This window comes from Felis catus, chromosome B1 (assembly GCF_018350175.1).
Source record: "Felis catus isolate Fca126 chromosome B1, F.catus_Fca126_mat1.0, whole genome shotgun sequence".
In the NCBI taxonomy this organism is placed as follows: Eukaryota; Metazoa; Chordata; class Mammalia; order Carnivora; family Felidae; genus Felis; species Felis catus.
The window spans coordinates 154,991,712-155,015,641 of NC_058371.1; the positions used below are offsets into that span (position 1 = coordinate 154,991,712).

Consider the following 23,930-nt stretch of genomic DNA (forward strand, 5'->3'; position numbering starts at 1 on the left):
TGAAGGTCTCATGTTGCAGACTTGTTGAAGCTAATTTTGCAGATTCTGCATCATTTTGGAAGTGACCAACATTTAGGAAGGAGGAGAGCATTGTAGAGTTAAAATTGGCTGAATTATCTTTTTAATTAAATTATGTTTTAGAGAAGAATATTTATCCTCACCCTATGGTTTTGAACCACTTGCTAATGCTGCCTGTAAAAAGAATGGAGTATAAATACTTTCACATCCACAGAGTTCTCTTCAGATATTTGAAGACACCTTTTCCTTTCCCTCCTAAGCCCCCTTATTTATTTATCAATAATCTCACTCTCCATCCACGTATCTATCTAGCCATTTATGCAGTTAACCCTCGTATGTCACCATGTTATATTCATTATAACTCACATACTTATATATATTAACTCACTTCTCCTCAACAAAGCTGAGAGGTAAGTACTATTACAATTCCCATTTTATATAAGAGGGTACTGAGGCAAGAAAGACCAAGTAAATTGTCCAAAGTCACACAACTAGTAAGTGAAGGAGCCATTTCAAACCCAGGCAATCAGATTTCATAGACTTTAGCTAAATATTCCAATCATTCCAACTTTCATCAAATGTATCATAGTTCCCAGAATATAAAATAATGGAGATGTCCTCCATTAGATGGCATTGAGCTTAAAATCTGGTGCCCAAAAGTTCTGAACCAAGTTCTTAGGAACCATATCTTAGGAAATGGTCTGACCAAATGGGGAAAACATAAAATTTTATCCATTATTCTAAGTGCTTTATCTTCGTTGCCATCGTCGTCATCCACATCAACACTGTTGAAGACTGATTTCATCTTTACCACATCATACCACAAAATACTGATACAAATTTAATCTGTGGTTCTTCAAATCCTGTAAGCTGGTTACTGACTGACTGTTGCAAGGACTGTTCGAGGCCTTGCATCCCCAGTATATTATGCAATGACTGGCAAAGAGTTAAGTCAACTATTTGTTGGCTGAAAATGACTGAAGTTCCCCTCCTCACTCCCCTTCCCCTATTGAACAACTGTCTAGCAAAATCTTCTCATTTTGGAATTATATAGCAAACAAACCTAAACAGAGGACTTTACATTTATCTGTGTTAGATTTCAACTTTTTCGTTCTAGGTCCTTGATAAAGTCTGTCCATACCCATTTGGTTCCTGATTTTATTATCTGGTCTGTTAGAATATTCTTTCCCTATAATCTGCCATCCAGCATTGCAAATTGTCACATCTTCTATATCTTCATCAAAGCTATTGATTTAAAATATTGACCAATGACAAAGCTTGTCAACATGCCCGGAAGACCACCGTCTAGGCAGACTCTGATCAATCTTGCAAGATGTATTATTTTATCAAGATTTATCGTATTAATTTGGTAGGCTTTATTAAAAAAATAATACAAAATTTGGTTACTTGCCATGCCTAGACTTTATTCAAGTGTGCTATCTCCCTAACTAAATTATAAGTTTCTCATCTATGGGGCCCACGCTCTTACGTCACCTCCCACGACATTCAGGGATGCATTTCGCACACAACAGATATTCACTAAATGATGAACAAATGAAATCAAATATTTTTGAGTATGGTCATGACTCATCTAACAAAGATTCTTCATTGGCAGGCTTTATATACAATTTCCTGGAACTATCTATTTTTAAAATATCTCCTATCACCAATCTAACTTCCCTTCGATTTAATAACTTTTGGCACTTCTTATTCATATGAAGTCCATATATAGGACATTTATAAATAAGAAAAGAAATCCCTTTTTCTGATTAAAAGTAACCTCTCCAGTCTATGGGAATACTTAATCACCCATTCAGCGTGGCCTGGAGAGGAGACACTGCTGATGGTGGCATGACAAAAGAATAAAGTAAAGCAACATCACCTGCCGTAATCATAATGCATTCACAAAACCAGTCATAGTATCTGCTTAGGTATTAATGCCAAGAAATATAAGTTTAACCTCTGTTTGGCCCTTAGGCAAAATTGATGCTGTATTAACATACTCCAGTATGAGCATTTTCATATCATTATATCAAATACTACATGACACTCTAATGCATCGCCAACAAAAAATGAATTTCTGATAACACCAGGTCTAGTCAATGGAGCCTGGGAATAGTTCTCTTATCAAAATCCAGAGTTCTTAAGTGGGCTTATGATGCATCAAAGTCACTTATAATTAGAGGAAAATATCAGCAGTAACTATGGGATTCTTTCCAGTTATGGATTTCCTGGTGCTTGAATTAAGATTTCTTTGGCTCTAACATGAAGCAGACTAACACACTCAGACTATGTCTATCAATATTTCTGGGCTGGAGAGCTCACAGAATTCCAGGATTCTTGGTAAGCTGTCTGACTTCTTTACTGGCAGAGTCTTCTTCTATCGGAGTGAATTCGTTATTAAAAGATAACTGCTTATTTTTTGCTAAAGTAATCTTCCCTTTTCTACCCATGTAGTAGCTTTATGTTACGGAAAAACAAACAGAACAGGGGAATGGCAGTCACTGTCTTCAGACATGAATGAGTATGTGTTTATCTGTACTATTCTTTTGAAACTGAAAGCAAAGGATTCAAACCTAATTTTTCTTGTAATCTGACTGTTTTCCTCATTTGTCTGAGGCTTATTATGTGTATCTGTGGATGACTACTGTAATATTTTTAGCACTACTTATTAAAACTCATCTCTTGAAGTCTTGCTCAATATTGCTAATTAACTTCTTCATTACCATAAGCAGGCTGCCCCGCCACACTACTGTCATAAAATGTTTTAAATGAATAAACAAAATCATGGAATATAAACAATGATACAGCTGCTCATTGTTTATACAGCTCAGCAAATAATAGCCAAGTGCTGCAGACTGAATCAGGGAATATTATTCCTTCTCATTAATGGAAAGAAGAAAGGAATTTAGTACAAGCATGTCAAAATAAGAGAGTGCTCACAAATTCAGGATGCATCAGCATCGCATCTCTGCCTCCGGCACTCATCGATACTCTGCCACATGATAACTATGCCCTGCTCATCCCATTTCAAAGAAAATATAATCAGTCCACTTGGAGGCTCAAAAGAATAGCTTCAGAATTTAAAAGAATCAATTCCATCGCATATTCATTCTTATTCATTTAAGATCTTGAGTACAGAGCTAGACACAAAATTAAGAATTCAGCAAGTATTTGTGAATAGCACATTATATTAAAAAATTTTAGCTTTATTATGTAAATTAAGGAAATCTAAAAGCCCTCCAAATTATCTCAGAGCAAATATATTTAGCATCTAAAATAAGTAATCACGATGACTAATAGTGAAACAAGAAACTGATCCACCTTTTAGATTTTCCTTTCTCCTACAGTTTAGAAAAAAACCTACATTTATGTGAGGCTTTAACATCATTTTATTGCTTTTACTATTTCACATTCTTTTAATTTTTTTAATGTTTATTTACTTTTGAGAGAAAGAGAGACAGAGCACGAGCAGGGGAGGGGCAGAGAGAGAGGGAGACCCAGAATCCGAAGCAGGCTCCAGGCTCTGAGTTGTCAGGACAGAGCCCGACATGGGACTTGAAGTCGTGAACCGTGAGTTCATGACCTAAGCTGACGTCAGATGCTTAATAGACTGTGCCACCCAAGCACCCCTATTTCACATTCCTTTAATTAGGGATAATAGCACAATTACCTTACATCCTAATCAGAATACAGCCTAAACAAATAAATCAAACTTCACACAATGAGAACGAATTACTGCATTTTTAGCTTTAAATTGGGGGGAGAGTTGGCATAAAATTAATAGAATTAAAGGAAACTAAACAAAAGATCTTTAGAACAAAGAACTCCTACTCACCCTAGCCACTAAACCAAATATTTCCAGGGATAATTCTGATGATACGTATAAAAATAGGTGACAGGAAAATCTAACATAAAGAAAAGCTTCTCTTAAAAATAGTCGCTTCATTCAGTGAGATAGCACCCCCATGCACAATTTTAATTGAAAAATGAAAAAGAGATACAAAATTTTGAGTATCCTTTAGCATATCAGAATATTTAATTCAACAGATTCACGTCTGAAAATGGCTTTTAAAGTTTAGAATCTTACTGGGTCAAAGCCACCAGATATTTCTGTCTTAAAGGAAAAAAGAGCAGCACGGGCTGGCCCAAAGGTTACACATCAGCCTGATTCAGGATGGGCACATTCTCTGCACTTACCCAGATCTCAGCTGGCAAAGCTGAGGGCCACTCACGGCAGCCCTGAACAGCCAGAATAAATGACCACAGTCAGAAAGAGTGATTAGAGTCAGGCAGCAGCACAGCATTTCCAAACCCCTCACACCTCTTCCTCTGTCCATGTTTAGGAAAGTCAGCGGAAATGGACAGAAGAAGAAACCATCATGTGCCACAGACTATGTGTTAGTACATGTGGAAAATTACAAACATAAGTGAAAGGTTCGGAATTCTACCAACTCCTACTTTTGAATATGAAAGAAACCTTTGCCTTAAATTAAAATATAGAAGTGTGAGGTTCTGTTCATGGTGAGGATACGATTCTACTGCTTACTACATTCCTTCAACTATAGTGACAGGACTAATTTATTTTGCTGCTCATTTTTCACTTGTTTTGTTTTGTTTTGCTTTCCCAACCCACAAACAGACCATGAGTGGTTGCAAAGCACTGCCTGATTGCCTAGAGTCTTACTGCTGTTCTCACTGTGTTAATTTATTCCATCTATTCAAGGTGAAGATGAATGGCACCTTGCTTTTGCCAGGACAAGCTTGAGAGGGGACATGTCCAGCCTGTGTCAGGCTGCTGTTCTTTTCTGTCAACCACACAGGTAGTAATTCTATGAGGACACAAAAGAGGATCATTTAATAACGCAAAGTGATACATTTTACTTCCAGAGTAGCCTTAGCCCAGAGAGGGGGTAGTTAGTATGTATTTGCTCTACAGGTTCTTAATGCATTAAGACAATATTTGTGCTAAAATATAAATTCTGTTTAACCATTAGGGAATCTAGAGGAGTGATTCTTTTCCAAACCTAGAACCACCTCTAAAAAACCCTATCCCTGGGCCTCATTTCATATACTGAATCAATGATGGGGTGGGAAACAGACAGGAAACCTGCATTTTAACATGTTTCCCTCAGCAGTGAGTTATACGGCCTCTTTCCAGTAGTCATTAGATAAGAGATGGGGAAACACTTATTTAAAGGTAATCAACAAAACAGTCACATAAATTCTAAAAAACAAAACAAAGCACCTGTTTAATATGTTTATTACACTCTATAGTATATACTAACCTTGTAGGGGTTATGGCACACACAGTAATTCTCAAATTTAGCAGGTTGTTAAAAATAGATTACTGGGATTCATCTCCAGAGTTAACCTGGGATGCAATCTGACAATTTGCATCTGTAAAAAGTTCCTTAGACCACACTTTGAGATCTATTACCCCATATAACTTAGGTTCAGTTACTTATAACTGATTTGCAGAGTGAAGTTTTATCATACAAAGAAATATAAAAAGAAGCTTCCAGTAAACCAAAATATTTAAACCCACTGATTACTAGAACAAAATTACTTGCCTCCCAAAATAATTACACAGAATTGTGATATAACATTCTAACACTTTCTCTACAATAATTTTTAATATCATTATACCATGAAAATAACTATTAGTGCTTTTCTCTCATCAAAAATATTCATTGAATAATCTTGTTTTGAAAGCTAAAAGTCAATGTTCAAAGAACATACTTAAGTACCCTTTCCTAGGAAATATAAGGATGGGCATAAAAAGGGCATAGTTGTATACATAAAACAAATAATATTGACTCTTCCTGGTGGGTGAATTTACCTGTTTCACTGTCAAAGCTAAAAGAAAAAAGACTTGTCAATTCTGATTAGAATAGCTGACTCTCCTTTCATTCATATTCAGTGTTGGCATAGTTAAGCTATTAAAAAGAAATGACAGACTCAAAATGGAGTCACTTGTGCTAAACCCACATCACTAAACCAGGGTTTAATACTTAACCCAATTCCAATTTCAACTTTCTGTGGGCATGTAGTCTTAACCAGTTAGTCTAGAAGTTTCTAATTAGCACCAATAAAATAATCTGCCACATGGACCCTCTCTATCCCCCAAAGGAAGATGAGGTAAACTGTTCTTTCCTTAATCCATCCCCTTCTAGCCTATAAAGCCTTCCATTTTGTACAGCTCCTAGTACTCCTTTCTACTTCCTAGATGGCTTGCTGCCCAATTCATAAATTGTTCAATAAAACCAAGTAGATCTTAAAATATCACTTGAATGAATTTTTGTTGTTTAACAAAGCTTAGTTTTCTTTTTCTGTTTTGTTTTTCCTTTTTCAGTGTTTATTCTTATAAGCAACTGGTGAAAGCTGCTGGTTTTAACTGTTTAAAAGTCAAAATCACTAGACCAAATAATGTGATGAAACATTGGAACTATTTCTAAGGTCTCTGGAGAGATCAACCTACTCTGTTATTCCATATTTCTGTACGAGAGTAGATTCAATCTGGGTTACGTAGTTTTGTAGGGCTCTGTAACCAAGGGGTAGAGGCAAAGTTTCTAGGAATGTCCAAGAAGAACTACATGTTTTTCTTCTTTAGCAAAGAAAAAAAAAGAAAATACCAAAAAAAACTAACAAGAGATTAGGTCTTCTCTCTTAGTTTTGCTCTGTCAGTACGACTTTGGCATTTTCTTATTTGTGTCCTAGTCACCAGGGGGTGCTAATTAGTTGAGAACTATCCTGACACAATTAGAAGGCCTTCTTACATTCCCTCATAGAATTCTAAATAGATTATCCATATTCTATTCATGTGGATCAGTTTTCAGAAATGTATTTCACTACTTGAAAGACTGAACATATTCACTAAAGAAACTTGGTAAAACCCAAAAAAGCTCAAACCTGAATAATTTAGAGCTTAACCACCACTAAAATTCTGAATTATATTCTTATTAAAATACATACTACTACTAGGACTGCTAAAAGGCTTGTCCTCATAAATCATTTTTAAAGCTTTTTATAGAAATTTTCAAATATAAACAGAAGTAGAAAAAAGTATACTGATCTAAATTCCAAATCATTTAAACCTGCTTAAAACAACAACATCAACAACTTTAGAAGTACATAATGAACATTTCTCATATTAAATATCCTTATACCATATAACCTCCTTAGTTGCCTTGTTAAGATATTTTAATAAATGATACGATAATTATATGGAAGCTTAATTAGAAAGTAAAAGTCAATATATTCAAGAAGAATAGATGTATTGTTTAGGGGGAAAGTTCTCAGAGAAAAAAAATACACAGAAAATAACTATGGGACTCTGTTAATATAGAAGAGTTGCATCACAGATACATTTAACTGACATTAATTCAAGAAGTTATGTTAGGCAATTAAAATACTATAAAATATACTTTGTAAATGTACTTTTTAGTATGTAGAATATACACTGCATAATAATATGTCATATTATATCTGTACTCTATAGGGATATGTATGTTAAAGATTCACTGTATTTTATAAACTATAAAGGAGTTTCAAAAATCAATTGCTTCTCTTTAATTTTTACTTTCATACTTTAATGTATAATGCAACTTCACTAGATTAATATTTTTATATTCTTTATGTGAATTTTGTCTTAAAGTTCAACATTTTATGGCACATCTCTTTTGATTGGTTTATCTTTTTCATTAAACCAGAGAACTAAAACCCTCATCTTCATTCATATATAAATCTTCCTGTTCACTGTTTAGGTTAGACAATTTTAGCTTTTCATGCTTACAAAAATGGGTACTTGAACCTGCGTTGTGGTATTTTAAATTCCTAACTCTGGAACATGTTCAGGAGTCCTGTTCATCCACTGATATACTCCGCCATGTTCCTAAAAACTTAAAAAGTATGGTCATACTAAAAGCTATCATGGGAATCCAGAATGCATGGCAAGTTAACACATTCATATTTAGGAAAAAAAAATCAGTGAAGGTGATATAAAAATAATTTTGAAGAAATTAAATTCTCAAGAATTGCTCAATACATTGAATAGTTGCAACACATGATAGCTACTATGGGTCATGCTTGATTAAAATTCCAGAATAAAAATTTACTTTTCTGACAAGAGAGGGCTTCTTTTACTAAAAGTGTAATGATTTCAAAGAAGGAGGTAAAGGATGTTGGTACTCTGGGGAAATTATAATCCTGGCTTCTTTGAGTTATTAAAGCGACATGGGGCCATATGACTAGAAAGGGGAAATGCCACTTGAAGATTTTTTCTGACTTACCATTTCATAGGTACCAACAGTTCATTTGATGTATCAGGTTCTAAGGGAGGAGTGATCACATTACCTGGTCAGTGTGGATGGTAGTGGGACTCTGCCATCCACACTGACCAGGGCTTTTAAAGTCTCTGGTGCCAGCCAGATAGCTGTCACATTCATGCCTTCTATTCCAGTGCTTATTATACACCTGTGCAACTGCACGCAAGCCTCTCTGTCATCCTTTCCTACCATGCCCTGTACCCTTACATGGAATGAGGGACGGTCTGGTATAATCCACTTTTATGTTACTTTATACGGCGCTATAACGAGCACCTTTGTACAAGCCTGTCTTCATATAAGTATGAAAGTTTCTCTAGGGAGGAAACCTAGAAATAGATATGCTAACATACAAAATAAGCCTACCATTTAAATAAGGGTTTTACCAGATATTGCCAAGATGCTCTCCAAAATGGTTATGACAATTTACATTCCAACCTTAGAGGTATAAGCATTCCATACTTGGTCCTTTATTTTATCTTTAACCACTTAAGGTAATTAAATCAATCTTGGAAATAGCTTTTTAACATTTTTAAAGGCATGTTCATCACCTTCCCTTTGAGAAAAGGGAACTCATTCATTTCCTGCCCATTTAGAAAAATTTTCATGTTTATTTTATTTTTGAGAGAAAGAGAGAGAGACAGAGAGAGCATGAACAAGGGAGGGGCAGAGAGACAGAGGGAGAATCTGAAGCAGGCTCCCGGCTCTGAGATGTCAGCACAGAGCCCTATGCGGGACTAGAACTCATGAACCGTGAGATCATAACCTGACCTGAAGTCGGACTTTTAACCAACCGTGCCACCCAGAAGCCCCTCTTGTCCATTCATTTTTAGGAAACAAAAAATATTTATTTCCCTTTTTTTTCTCTCTTCCCTAACTTCTTTCTTCCTTCATTTTGCTTTTCACCATTTTGCCAATCTTACTTATAGAAAACATAAAAGTTGTGCTAGCCATACATCTAAATGATAAAAATTGAAATAATAATTTTTGTTAACTAGAATTAAATCTAATAAAAAATAAATCTAATAAAATAAAAATAAATCTAATAAAAATCTAATAAAAAATCTAATTAAATCTAATAAAAGCCCAAATCTCCATGTGGACCTTCTAATTGCTCAGAATTTCTGCAAAAATTTCTAATTCTTCCAATATTCCAATAATTACATCTGTTTCCTCAAGCATTTCCAAGAACACACATACATATCTCCCACACCATATCCATGCACCATTATATCACATTTTATTGGATACTTGTGTGCATTATAATTTTTTCCATTGTAAATATAAGATGTTGTGGCTCCATGATTCAGTCAAATAAACCTGAGCTTCTTTGAAATCTACATTACAGGATTCCCTGGCCAGGTGACTATGTTTCTGAGACTTAGTTTCCTCACCTGTACCTCAGACCATTTTTTTTAAGGGCGAAAGTGTGTGTGTGAAACCTAGTGCAATTTGGTGGGGATGACAGTCCCTTACGGTACCAGTTGCTGTCTCTTGTCCTTACTCTAACTGAAGGTCAGTGCGTCCTTGCTGCCTTGCATTTCTACTTCAGCTTAGCTGCTTTACTTACCTTCTAGTACATGTATATTGCCTCCCTGCCTTCTGCCTTGCTCCTTAGCTGTGGTACCTGTATTCCTTTCAATCACTGCCAGATGCTAAAGGACATAGCAGAAAGTCAGACAGACTAGGATTCTAACCGCAACCCTGGACCATGTATGTGATGTTCGTGTTATTGCCCTTCTCTGACCCTCAATCTCTTCATCTGGAAATGAAGATGGTGCTTTCTTTGCATGATTTTTGTTTGGGTTACATTTGATAATTTAAGTAAATGGCAAGAAAGGTGAACATTCAGTAGATAGTAGGTGATGCTACCATTTTTTGACACCCCCTTTTCTATTTTTTTTAATTTGTTTTTAATATTCTGTAATCTCTGTGAGGATAGGGTCATAGTTCATAGTTCTAGCCACAGAGCATAGCACAATGCCTGGCCTCAACTATACTTAAAGACCTGTTTCCTGAGGGAGAGGCTGGGAGGGAAGGAAAGAAGGAAGGAAGGAAGGAAGGAAGGAAGGAAGGAAGGAAGGAAGGAAGGAAGGAAGGAAGGAAGGAAGGAAGGGCCAATCAATTATTGGTCTTCTGACTTAAACCCAGTTTTGACCTCCTGCTTCTGCTTTCTACAGCAGGTCAGATTTTGTGGATGAATTTCATCTCTGGCTTTTTCTTAGTATTTCCAATTCCACTTTCAAGCTTCCTTTCCACAAATGATTACCACTTATGTCTCTTGGTGGGCTTCTCTATAAGATATAAAACTCTAAATATTTTGTTTAATATGTAAATATGTCTGCTATATGGCAATCTTATTATAGATTTTGAAAAGTTTACTGTTTTAAAAATCAGTCTGTTTTATATTTTTATTAAATACAGGTTTCCAAATAAAAGTGCCATTTTCTTTTTTTCTCAAAGGAAAAAGTTTCTTCAAAGACATTTCTTATCTTTTCAAAAAAATAGCAAAAAAGATCAATTTAAGTCATGAAATCAACCAATACCTAACACTTCATTCATGCTTGTGTATTTTTTGGTAGAATTGTTTTTTCTAACATTATTTCTAAAAATCTAAATTTTAAGGCTAAAATATTTCCATCACAAGACACTTTGGGGAGAAAGGACTGGATAATTTTAATTTGTATCTTACCTGAGATATGTGGATGCAAAAAGTTTGCCCATGAATTTGTACTACTGAAGAGAATAACGAGAAACAGGCAGAGTTCTTATTAAGCAAATAAAAGGGAAATGTTCTCCACTTGTTTTCAGGAAAATCTGACATGTTTCTTTCCAAAAATTATATAGCATATATTTTACCTATCATTTATGTATCTTAAATTATTTGGTCATTAATCACTATAATTTGAGAATTAGGCTTCCTGATGGAAAAGCCATTAAGAAGGAAATACCTTGGTCCCTATATTTGTACTTTTGATTGTCACTCTATTCTCAAGTACTTGAACATTATCTAAAATTTGAAAACAAAACAAAACAAAACACAAAGAAATAAAGCAAATGTCAGACTTTGCTTTATAACAAAATCAATTCTCATTTATCCGTGGCACTGTGGACGGAAGCAGAGCATCCTGAAGCGGAACCTTTGGATAATCAGAAATCTCATTTTAGTCACTATCACCAACCCTGAGGAGATGTGCTAATAACGGAACTATTTCACTTCCACCTGTCTGCCCTCTGCTGGACGTGCTAACGAGCAGTGAAATGGCTACAGAAGGGACAGCTGGTGTGAGTGGGAAGCTTATTCACAAGTCATCTTTTTATGACTGTGTGTTACATGGAGAAATGATTTTGATTACACTTCTAATAATGCTACATTTATCAGGGACATCACTCTGTAGGGAAAAAAATATAATAAGTTAGTATCATCTGTGAACCTTTTTATCCTCGGCATCTTATCTTCTACACATCAGATTAATGGCTAACACTGGACTCATCGGCTATAGAAAGGCAGGTCAAGTTTTGCTTTCTACAGGACTGTGATTTGATATTCAGAGCCTGAGAAGCAAAAGGTGTCATTCTGAAAGGGTTTAACCTTCAATTATGAAGACAGAAAAATACAAGAAAAGTAAAAACAAACACAAGAGAATTCGGCTGGTGTGAAACGGCAGCAGAATAGCTCTTGCAAATTTTGCAAGTTTTGGCTGTGCTCCCTGAAAAATCACCAGCAGCAACGCCCTTCAGGCAGCAGCTGTCACTACAGGCAATGAAGCAGCATTGAGAGGAAGAAGGGGGGCTCCTCTGCAGACAGGGAAACAGCTGATGCATAAAAATACAGACTGGGATGAAATTAGCAACAAGTAGCTGACTATTTTTTCTTTTTGTAAAGTTCACTCAGTTACTAAGATAGATGTAAATTAAACTTTAGAGACAATGTGGCATCTCAAGTGGAACTGTGAAGTAATCATAACCCAGAGGCTCAGGACAAGTTTGATTTAAGATCACACTACTTTCAGGCTCTGTTTTGTGATTAGGGTGCATCATATTTAACTAAACCGTTCAGGAAGCGAATTCAGCTACCTATTAAACACGTGACAGTTTCAAAATGCTCAAGATTCTCTGCCCAGCACTCACATTACTCAGCTGTCAAAGTAAAGGGCTCAGATATATGATGTGAAAATTACATTTTAACGAGGTGTCATGTGTGTTTAAAGTTCTTATTCATCACTACATAGTCACAGCTTTTACTGGAGACACAAATGCACCTAATTAGCATATTATAAGGACAGAAGGTTCACCTTATCTGCATTGTTAAACTGTTATGTGTAGGCTTTTTGTTGCTGTTTTAGATTCTATTATCCTCAGCATATATAAGAATGGATACATTTACATAATCTGAAATGGCTTTCAAGAAAATATGGATTGTGTTAGGGAAGCAGAAGAACAGGCATAAGACAGTAACTACATGTCTTTATTGTTCTGTCGTTCATACTGATTGTTTGATGTGTTTCACTAAATCTCAACCAGTAGACTTTGAGATGTGTTAGGCATGCTGATTTTAGGAAATTTTTGGAAGTGAGCTTCTCTGCCTATTCTTACTATCAACCTAAATCTACTCCCTCCTTCTTTAGTAGAAAATACTGGAAAACATCTGTATATTTGACAAGGGAAGTACAGATGTTCTGTGGACAGTTTAGAAGCAAACTGGAAAAGCCAACAAAAAGGTCCCACGTTCCACTGCCAGTCATTAATGAATAATGGACTCAGCACAAGGCGGTTTGTGACAAAGAACTAAAGAGTTAAAGTCAGTCTATATGTCACTTATAACAGCTAAAGGGAAGTGATGCCACTGATTCCCCCACACTGCATGTATCAGGATTCAGGTAGTTCTAGAATTATTTATAATGCCAACCTGAGAATCATTCATATAACCTGTGAAACAGCTTAGTATTGTTTGGAGGGTTTTAATGTCTATCTTACAAAAGAGCTAACTGAAAGCAGTGAAGAATGTATAGTTCATATTGAATTTTATAAGATAGGAAGGATAAAGGCTTAGTTAAAAGTGCATCTGAAGAAATTTCTAGATCTGATAGCTCTAGGTTTGGTTTTCTGCTCAGAAAAGAACAGAGAAAGCACTTTTGCATTCACTTGTGCATTTACTTTATACTCAGGTGCTAATGCTTACAAGCATTTCTGATACAGGTGCCCCGAACTGATTCAGCTGTTCAGACAAAATGTATTTTGAACAGAGCATGATTATTACTCATTTCTGAATATGCCACACGTTCCATTTTCTCTGAGTTGAAGAAAATCCTGGAACTCGTCAACTGAAAAAATTGAAAATACGTTCTGAATGTGAAAGTCATTGAACAGTTGCTCACTTTCTTCCCTCTTCTAAGACTAGTGACTTTAATTTCTTCTAATTACTTCTGAAAGAAAGCGCATTAGGTGTTAATGTGCTTTGGCACTTCTCCTTAACACCTGCTCAACTTCCTTTAGGTTACCAAAGCTCAATATAATCTTCGGGAAGAAGGGAAGAAGCTGGGTGCAGGTGGTGGGGGTGGGGAATAACTGGGATGACTCATAAAACTTCTAGATTATAGGAGAGTGCGGCAAAGAGTGAAGATGACAACCTGAGAGGCATATGTGCATTTTTTCCTTTTTAAGTCTATTTAGAGAGAGAGAGAGAGAGAGAGAGAGAGAGAGAGAGAGAGAGAGAGAATCTATGCGAAGGGCACAGAAAAAGGGAGAGAGAGAATCCCAAGTGTGCTCTGAGTGGTCAGTGCAGAGCCCCAACCAGGGCTCGAACCTACCAACCGGTGATCATGACCTGAGCTGAAATCAAGAGCCAGACACTTCATTGAGCCAGCCAGGCGCCCCTGCATACATGTAATCTTTTTTTTAAATTTTTTAATGTTTATATTTGAGGGACAGAGAGTGCATGAATGAGAGAGGGCAGAGAGAGAGAGGGAGACACAGAATCTGAAGCAGGCTCCAGGCTCTGAGCTGTCAGCACAGAGCCAGATGCGGGGCTCGAACTTGCAGACCATGAGATCATGACCTGAGCCAAAGTCGGAGGCTTAACTGACTGAGCCACCCAGACACCCCATGCATACATGTAATCTAATTAAACAAATATTAAGACTAATATTCTTATTTTCATAATATTCTGAATATTAATATGTATTTTAATGCATTCTTGTATTTCCTAAATCATTCAACAAATCTTGGCAGAGCACCCACTATTTATTTACCAGGCACTCTATAAAGACCTGTAAACCAAAGTGACTGAAGCTATATCAGCAAGATTATTTCAATGTGAATCAAAATCTCATTAGTTCTGGAACAAAAGCTTTTTATAAGCTGGAAATTCTTTGCATTTGTATGTTCTTTACCATTTGAGGCAGAACTCTATTATTAAAAATTGTTTTTACAAAATGTGCAGGTATAAATTATGTGAATAGCAATATGAATAAATACGGACTCATTTTCCACTACATTCATGCTGGAAAACTACAGAAAATGCTGGCAAACTTGCATTAATATAATGCAGAATAAATGATGACAGTTTTGAAAATGTTTTTAGGCAGAAAGGAGAACAAGTTTGAAGCATTTTAAAACTTTGTCCAGAAGAATAGGCCCATTAAAGCACTTTTCAAGGAGAAACTTCGCTTAAAATTAACAACTGAGCATTTGAAAGACAAGTTTAAAAAATAAAATTAATTAATTTAAATGGCTATGGTTGAAAACAACCTGTTTCACCTACCACCATTCCCAGGATGGTTTCATTTGAAAAAGAATACAAACAAATGTCCCTAACAAAAGGCAGCGGGATTAGCCCTTTGAGAATGGGTGCTGGGAAAAGTAAGGGAGCAAAGTGAAATGACTTCTGAAGCTACTTTTTAGGATATTTCTGAGATACCATTTTCCTTGATATTTTTCCTTAAAGTTTACCATTTCAAAATTTTAAAAAGGATTCTTGTTAAAAAAGAAAATGCATCTGATTTCATGGTTGAAGAACAGATACAACTTTTTAGAGCACACATCTACAGCAATCTTACAGTGAGAAGGACAGATTCGATTTGCATCTAGAGAGTGCCTGGCCTGTGGGGATACTGAGGTCCCTTCCACCACAGGAACAAATCTGGCGACACAGCCTCAGGAAACACACTTTCCATGACAAGTGTCACAGGAGGGAACAGGAATCTGGAGTTGAGCTGCCCTTCAATCACTGGACAGGTTTTGAGTAATATGAGTTATAGTGACTTAGTTTCCTCATTTAGAAAATGTGGCTGGAAATGATTTTTGTAGGGTTGGTGTGCAGCTGTTTGATTGTTATTGCATAGATCGTCTCATTAAAATCTAACAATAATTTCCAGAGGTAGGTGTTATTTTTTCCATGTTATAGGTGAGAAAACCCAGACCAAGAGGCTGAGCAATGTGTCCACAGTCAACACCACAGGCAGAATTCAAGCCCAAGTCCTTCAGACTCCCAGGCTTTTACAGAGCTGCATGCTACTTGTGTGGACATTTCACCCAAGGATTGCTATATATACAAGAGGAACATGTTTGCCCCTTAACTTCTAATACCCAGATCTTTCAATGTATAGAAAAGTGATATTTAGTAGAAGTAGAGCACAGATACCCCTTTGCATAAAAGCTTCAGAAGTGTGAATTTTCACTGATTTAGAGTAAAAATAGCCTGCTTCCAACAGATGGCAACAGCAAACACGCTTCAGATTACAAACTCAGAATTAGACTTCTTGACCCTAACATATTCATGGGAAGTTGGCTTCTGTACATAAACATGTAAGAAGATCCACAGTAAGAATTTACTACAGGCAATTTCTTTGAAAAATGTCAGCCTAATTTACTAAAAAAAACCACCCACCTGAAACTGTCTGTGAGGAGTAAGACAAACAGCCTCTATCAATGCTAATTGAAATTCTCACATCCACACCGACGATGCATAAAGTTTACTTCTAACAGTTATTCTTTCACCTTTAAACTGCAGTAAGTCCACACCAAAATACTAGCTTTTCAATCTCAGAATTCATGCATGGAAATTGATAATATTTCTTGCGATTATATTTACAAATTTAATACAGATGAAATCGTACTCGTTGCAAAACAGACAAGGTCTTCATAGATGGAATCTTACTCACTGCAAATCAGACAGGCCTTTATTGTCTTATAAAAAGAGAGAAAACTGAATCTCCTGGAATAAGTTAGGAATTTGTTTCAAAAGCTGAACTTTATCATTTCTCAATGTTTACCACTTTAATATCATCCTTTTAACAAACCTGAATACTAGTACGTTTGGGCAAAAGAGTTCATATTTTAACTCCCATAAAGAGACAGACACATAACATCAAATGAAATAGTGTACTTTTCCTTATGTCCACAATTACAAAGACTTATCCTATATATGTATACACACATATGAATTTATTACTGTACATTAGAAAAATCTTTGTGTCATGCATCTAAAATGAGACTATGGTATCACCTTGCTCTTTAAGGATAAGTTAAAAAGCTAAGAAATTGATTCAATTCATCAAATCTAAATCTAGAATGCTAATTAAATATAACCTATTCATTATTCTATATAAAAATAATGTATAATCTTTTCTATAAATAAAATTTGAAGTATGTTACCATCCCTTCTTCACTGATTAACCACAAAATATGAATTATTATTTCTTTGGAGGCAATTAGAAATTACGTCTTAATGTAATTTAAACGTCAGAAAAGGCTAAGAACCACACAGAGAGTTTTCACTAACAAGATATAAATTTTAATTTAAGAATATCACAGCTATGAAAAAAAATATTTTCTCAGAGTACTGCAGATGGTTGATTCTTGCTTAGGTTTTCAACTGAAGGGTGTCTTGAATTGAAGAAAAAACTTACCTATACAGGGGTGAGCCAGGTACTGTACTAGATCTAGGAGATTTTTTGAGGATTTAGTAAGGAGAAGTTGCTTTTGTTGCTATTGCATATTTAGGCTTCTCCTTCCATAAGAGGTAGTTCAATATAATGCCAGCATTGCTGGCTATGGAAAGAACTGCTGTCACTCTGACCGAGGCCTTTCAGATTAGAGAAAAGGCCAACTAATTTCTCATTCTATCAGAATAAGAAGTGGAAAGCTATTCATTCATTCATTCATTCATCCACTTATTCAACAAAGAGTTACTAACCCTTTATTTTATATATGCCACATATATACTAGTGTCTTATAAAGCAGAAATAATGGCCACATTATATATGTATATACATATATATATATGTATATACATACACACACACACATATATATGTATATACACACACACACATATATATGTATATACACACACACACACACACACATATATATATATATATATATATATATATATATATTTAAAGGGTGGGTAAGGTCACTGGCCATATGGAACTTAGAATCTATTTGTGTAAGAAGATATGTATATAATGAAATAGTTAGGAAGCAGAATGGCATGCTAGTAAAAGCATGGTAAAATCAATGCAGAAAATAAGTAATATTAACACGTAAGCACTGAAAGAATATAATCTATGAACTGCTATATTACTATCAAAATTCAGATACCTGTACCTTAGTTTTCCATTACACTTTATCATGAAGAAGAGCATTATTGGTAGTTAAAATAATTGAATCTCTAAACTAAGATAATTCTTTTCAGCTATATAAATAAAAGTTTAAGATAATAGAGCAATTTGTCACAATCTTTAGACGATATTAAAAGGAAACAGTATGTCCTAGAGAGGAAAAAGACAATTTCAAATAATTGAAATTAAAAACTATTTGTGGTGTGTTCAAAATAGTGTTTTGCTTTGCTGTTTCTTACAAAATTGAGGTCTGTTTTTTCCTCTATTTACCAGTTATAAACATTTTTCTGTATACGTCCAATTAGGTACACTCAGACATATCTACACTCGAACTGACAATGTTCCCAATAGGAGTGGTCATATACAAAGCTGTCTGCAAAGTGAATATATTGGCGTAGGGCTCCCGAAGCATCATATCAAGGCAGCCCTTGACATTTTTCCAAGTGGAGAGGGCATGTCACAATTAATTAGACAGGATGGCATTCTATTTTAGCAAAGCTTTTGTGCACTTCCCTACACAAAGAGCTAACTAGCTGATAATAAAAATGTCCTTCAAAGAAGGGCTTAAGATTGGAGACTAAGCTACACAAAGAAAAGAAAGTTTCTTATACCTTTTTTTTTAACAGCTGAAAGTGATTAATGACAACATTTTTAGACGAAAAGACAATGAACAATTTGCAGGTACATAGGCCAGAAGGAAGACAATAAAGGTAGTCTAATCATATGTACAAGAAACTTATTGAAAACAAACTATAAATATTTCCCCCTTGAGTATCATCAAAAGTCAAACTTACCTGATCGACTATCCAGAGGTCCAAAATCCAAAGAGTATTTCACGACATGATAGTTGTTCCAAACATAAAGAAGGTTGTCCCTGGGGTTGTAATCCACAGCCGCTATGTACTGGTATGAATTGGGAAATGGTACATCCACCAAACTATCCTTACTTTGGTCAGTGTTATAAATGTAGTCAATCTTATTCCCTGTGGCCTCATTGTCATCATCCTCATATACAGATTTGACCACATACAGAATCCCGCAAATCATAAATGCGTTGGAAGCTGATCTTTTATCATATGCAGTATCCCATGTCCCTTCAATCCGTAGAGTATAAGGGTTCAATTGACTAATGACAATTTTACCATTGTTTTGTTCTGTTGCATAGATCACCCAGAGCCCATTTTCATCCACTGCCAGGTCTATGTCAGATTTGCCTCCCCATCGGTAAGGAGAGGTATCATGGTAATTGGCATTTGCTATGATAGCCTCTCCACTCTTTATCCTAGTCCGCAAATCAAACTTTACTATGTTCCTGGTGCGTTCTTTGTTGAAAAACAAAGCTCCATCATACACTACAAATCCTGTGCCATCCACCCTGTGAGGGAGCTTGTAGGTTGTAGTTGGCCTTCCAGCAATGAAGTCATCCTTGGACGAGTACTCAGTCAGGGTATCAGTTCTGTAGGGAGTCCAGGGCATATAATAAATCTTGTCAGAAGCCTGCAGAGGGTCTTTGCACCATGCCCCAGACTGGTGGTCAGATTCAAACAAATGTTCACTCTGGTATACTCCTTTTAGTAGTCCAGGGCAAAGAAAAACTGTTGGAAGGGAAAGAGTTAAAATAATAAATATATTAATTTTAATATTGTCACATATTCTTAGTTTTTACCAAATGGACTGTACTTCTAACAAGAGATACCCACCACCACTTAATTATTTTGCTGCATTCTTCTGAGTATGCAAACCGTCTTACATATTGATTTTGACTTTTGTTCAAAATCATTTTGATTTCCTCTGCTGAAAAATGTGGCCTCTCCATGAGTAGTTGTGTTTTCCTTTGATTTTTACCTTTGTAAACATGTTATACAATATTTTTGGATATACATATATAGATGTGATGTACGTCTATGTATTTTACAAATACAAAGATGTATATAGAATATTTTTACTTATCTTATTTGGAAATTAAATATATGTATATTGATTTCACTCTGATATTAGCCATTCAATAATTTATCATTAAGAAATAAATATAAATCCAATAGTAAATAAGTATAATAATAAAGGAAAAGCAAAGCCCTGTAGTACAGGCCACTGAACCTTCTAGCAAAAAAACTCTTAAAGCTTCTATAGCACACACAGAGCATGCAACCCATACAATTAAAAATGAGTGATGGATGGATACTGGGAGGAAAAAGAGAAAGGAAGAAAAAGAAAGGAAAGAAGGAATAAGAAGAAAAGATGAAAGGTTACAGAGAAGAACCCAAGATCTAGATTTTAATCAGTTAAAAATGTCCTGTTAAATACAGTAGTATTGGAACTTAAAAACATGTACCTTTTACTGTTACATGAGAAGAACATTAAAAAACAAGATTACTTGCTACAATATTTTGCTGCTCATACTTCAGATCGAAAATGGGCAGGAATTATCTGATTCATTTGATTTTTAGTATGATTCAGTAGCGCATTCTGTGAATAGTGGTAAGAAGTTTTGGCTGGCTTGTAATGAAGGGACCATAAAGCAATGTTTCCCAGAGAGTGGTCCTTGAAGCACCTGTTTCAAGTGGATATTACACAGAAAGAAAACAGGGATCCTTAGCCATATGTTTAAGAAATATCATATTAAATAGAATTGTGGCAGAGACTTGAATAACTTTAGTGCATTAGCGAATCTCCAAGGCAGAAGTGAGGGGGGGTGAGCAAATTTCAACAAACTAATTTGATCGTGGAGCCCCCTTCCACAGAACCTGTTTAAAGTGTAGTGTTCTGTTGAACCTGCTATGGGAAACACTGCTCTAGTATTTTTTGCAAAGAAAACACACTGAAAAATAATCATGCAGTCCACTGTTATGTTTGAAGTGATTAGAACTGTATTGGATAGAGCAATTAAGAAAGCATAAGGAATTTGGATGTTGACCCATATTTTAATGATTAAAGTATTATTCTCTTGTTATTAGTGATTAGGTGTTCAACAGCAACTATAAGCCTGGATCCAATGGAGAACAATCTAAGATAAAACTCAGCTAGGATGTGCAGGTTATTAAAAAGGAAAGTATATTATTAAAGTGCCCAAAGTTTTACTTTTGTAGAAATGAAAAGTTTCAGGGCAAAGTTGGCTACCAAAATCTTCCATAGCAAAGATAGAGGGCCATCATCAATTTATACTCAAAAATAAAGTTGATGATTAGAAGAATTTCACAGGATTCTAATATGATGGCTATAATTATAAAGAATTGGATAGGCATTGTGTCACCATTGCAATATAAACTTTAGGTTTGTTAATAATCAGCCCATGGTAACTAAATTAATTTATTATAAGGCATTTCAGGAAACTATCTCCCCTTTTCCCCAAGTAGTTAAAAATTAAAGGAATGGGGAAAATCACACCAGAGCTATGGAAAATTATCTAGTAGAGAAATAAAAACAGATCTAAAGTATTCACTATCCATCACCGTCTACCAGATTTCTAACTACTTATTTAAAAGTAAAGAGGAAGAAAATGCACGGTTGAAATTTTTACATGATTAAACTGTTTTAGGATAAAAGGATCAAACCAGCACTGGTCATCACAACAGATTAAAGTGAAGTTGAGCAGCAGAAGTAGTAAATAAATTTTCATAAAATCGATAAGAATTAATACAAAATTATTTTAACTAAATGTTAAACTGTTAAATAACTTAGCCTATAAATAGTATATAATTTATGAAAGGTATTTAATTACCTTTTTGTTCCACTTCTATTGGAGAGAGAGAAGTACAGAGAGAAAGGAGAAAAGAGAATAGATTAATGGTACGGTATTGGCCAAGCACTTTTTATTCACCTCTTCCAAACTGAAAGTTAATAATTTATTTCATTCACACTTGCTTTTTGAACATAATGTTTTTTTAAAAAAAAACATTTCCCTAGTAAAATTATTTGTTAAAAAAGCAACCATATTATAAACTTAAAAAAATATAGTACAGACTTGGAAAATGTAAGGCAAAAGTTAATCAAGCTAAGATTGAAAAAAACAAAAAACAAAAAACAAAAAAAACACAACATACAATTCCAAACTATAGACATAGGAAATTAAGATTCATAATAAGAACACCAATATTTCCCTTTTAAAGTTAGGAAGGTAATTATACATATAAAGCTTTCAAATAGTTTGACTTGCCTCATTTATAAAATATTATAGTTTATATCACCATTTAACATAATAGTCTTGCTTTTTACCCATCTCAAGGATTGATCTCTTCAGAAGAAACTACTCTGTAACTTGTTTCATAAGGCCTAAGATTTTCCATGTCAGTTTTCTGAGAAATAAACCTCATGTGGTACACATTAACACGGAATTCCCTCACACTAAATAATGGATTCAGAATCTTTATTGAAGAAACTTCTCTCCCTCCCACTCATCAATATTTGATATTATGGAAAAATATCTTTCAGAAAAATCTGTTATCAGAGGGTTGACATAAATCATGAGCCACCTGTTCTGGCCTTTTCTGAAATTCTTAACTGAATCAACATACTCTTGTAAGAATAAATTCAGATCCTCAACCGTGTTATGGCTATGCATCTTTCAAATTAGATCCCATTATTATTTTTAAGGTACTGACCAATTCAGGTCAGGGAAAATTCTGGGAAATTGTAGCATTCATGTAACTGATCAAGCAGCATCTTGTTTATCTTATGAACATTTCTCTCATTAGAGACAATTTGCCCAAATCACAAAAAGAAGAAAAAAGGACCAAAAAAAAAAAAAAACAAGAGGAAGAGTTGGAGGGGGAATGGGTTCATTACACAAACTTAAAAATCACAGATTGCAAATGATAGAAGTCTAAAAAACTTTCAACAGAATGGATAAACCAAAATAGTATTGCACAATAAATAAAACTCTAAGGAAGTTTCAAAACACAGGAGAAATACTGTTTGGGTAATTGCATTTAGGTGAGATTTTGTGCTTTGACCTAAGCTGTTGTCTTCTGTTGTCAAAATCACATTCATTTCTCACCATTCACTTTTTTGAAAGCTCAATGTTACATGTGTTAGAACGCAAAGCTAGTATATGCCAAAAGTTATGCTTAAGAAGTTGCAAATGTAGTTTTTTAAAAAGATTCCTTATCTCATTAATATACAAATCTCATTTTAATAGTATTTCTAGGACTCTTTTAGCAATTCTATACTCTTACAATTTATCATTATGTTCAATCTTTATTGAGTGACTACAGTGTTCATTGGACTATATGCCTCACTACATATCAGTTAAACTCTTAAGACATGCACTTCATGCTCTGACTAGAATACTAACAAATTTGGGTTCAGACTGACAACTAGAAGAAGCATAACTAAGCACCTTAAGAAAATATTCAATCAATAGTCTCAAAAGTTTGGACTCAAGGCACATTACAATGAAAATGGAGGTTGGAAGTGGGAAGTCACACTAAAGTTGACATTTTTTTCAACAACTAGGTTACAAAAGAATTTCTAGAACTAATTTTGTTCCTTGAAATACATCTAAATATATATCCTTTTGAGAACTGTATATAGAAGGTTTATATTCTGAAACATCAAATGTATACTCATACAACTTGAGTTTTATTTTACATAAAACTCTTCATATTATTCTAAAGCACAGTTACCCTAACTTCTTGGCAACTAGTATTTCTCTTTTCAACAACTACTAAATGAGGAAGGTGGGATATGTGATCAAAAGTATTGATATTGGTTATTCTCATCGCTTCTCTGCCTTTTGGTTAAGATCAAGTGATATTTGTTATCCTGTAAATACTATCTTACAATTTAATGGATATTGTTATTATTTTAAAAAAATTTAATGGTTATTTATTTCTGAGAGAGAGACAGAGTATGAGCGAGGGAGAAGGCAGAGAGAGATGGAGACACAGAATCTGAAGCAGGCTCCAGGCTCTGAGCTGTCAGCATAGAGCCTGATGCAGGGCTCGAAACCACAAGCTGTTAGATC

At 35.0% G+C, this 23,930-nt stretch overlaps 1 protein-coding gene across 29 annotated transcripts in view; it reads right to left on the minus strand.

Annotated features, from left to right (window-relative positions):
* Positions 1-23,930, minus strand: part of ADGRL3 (adhesion G protein-coupled receptor L3) — an 823,449-nt gene that overhangs the window by 266,572 nt on the left and 532,947 nt on the right. For 25 of the 29 annotated variants that reach the window (XM_045056306.1, XM_045056309.1, XM_045056305.1 and 22 more), the window contains 2 exons: positions 21,687-21,701; positions 18,763-19,563 (listed from right to left, as the gene is read on the minus strand). In XM_045056306.1, the coding sequence (XP_044912241.1) occupies positions 18,763-19,563; positions 21,687-21,701 (816 nt within the window). The remainder of the gene's footprint in view (positions 1-18,762; positions 19,564-21,686; positions 21,702-23,930) is intronic. The other 4 variants (XM_045056308.1, XM_045056303.1, XM_045056290.1 and 1 more) reach the window with 1 other exon arrangement.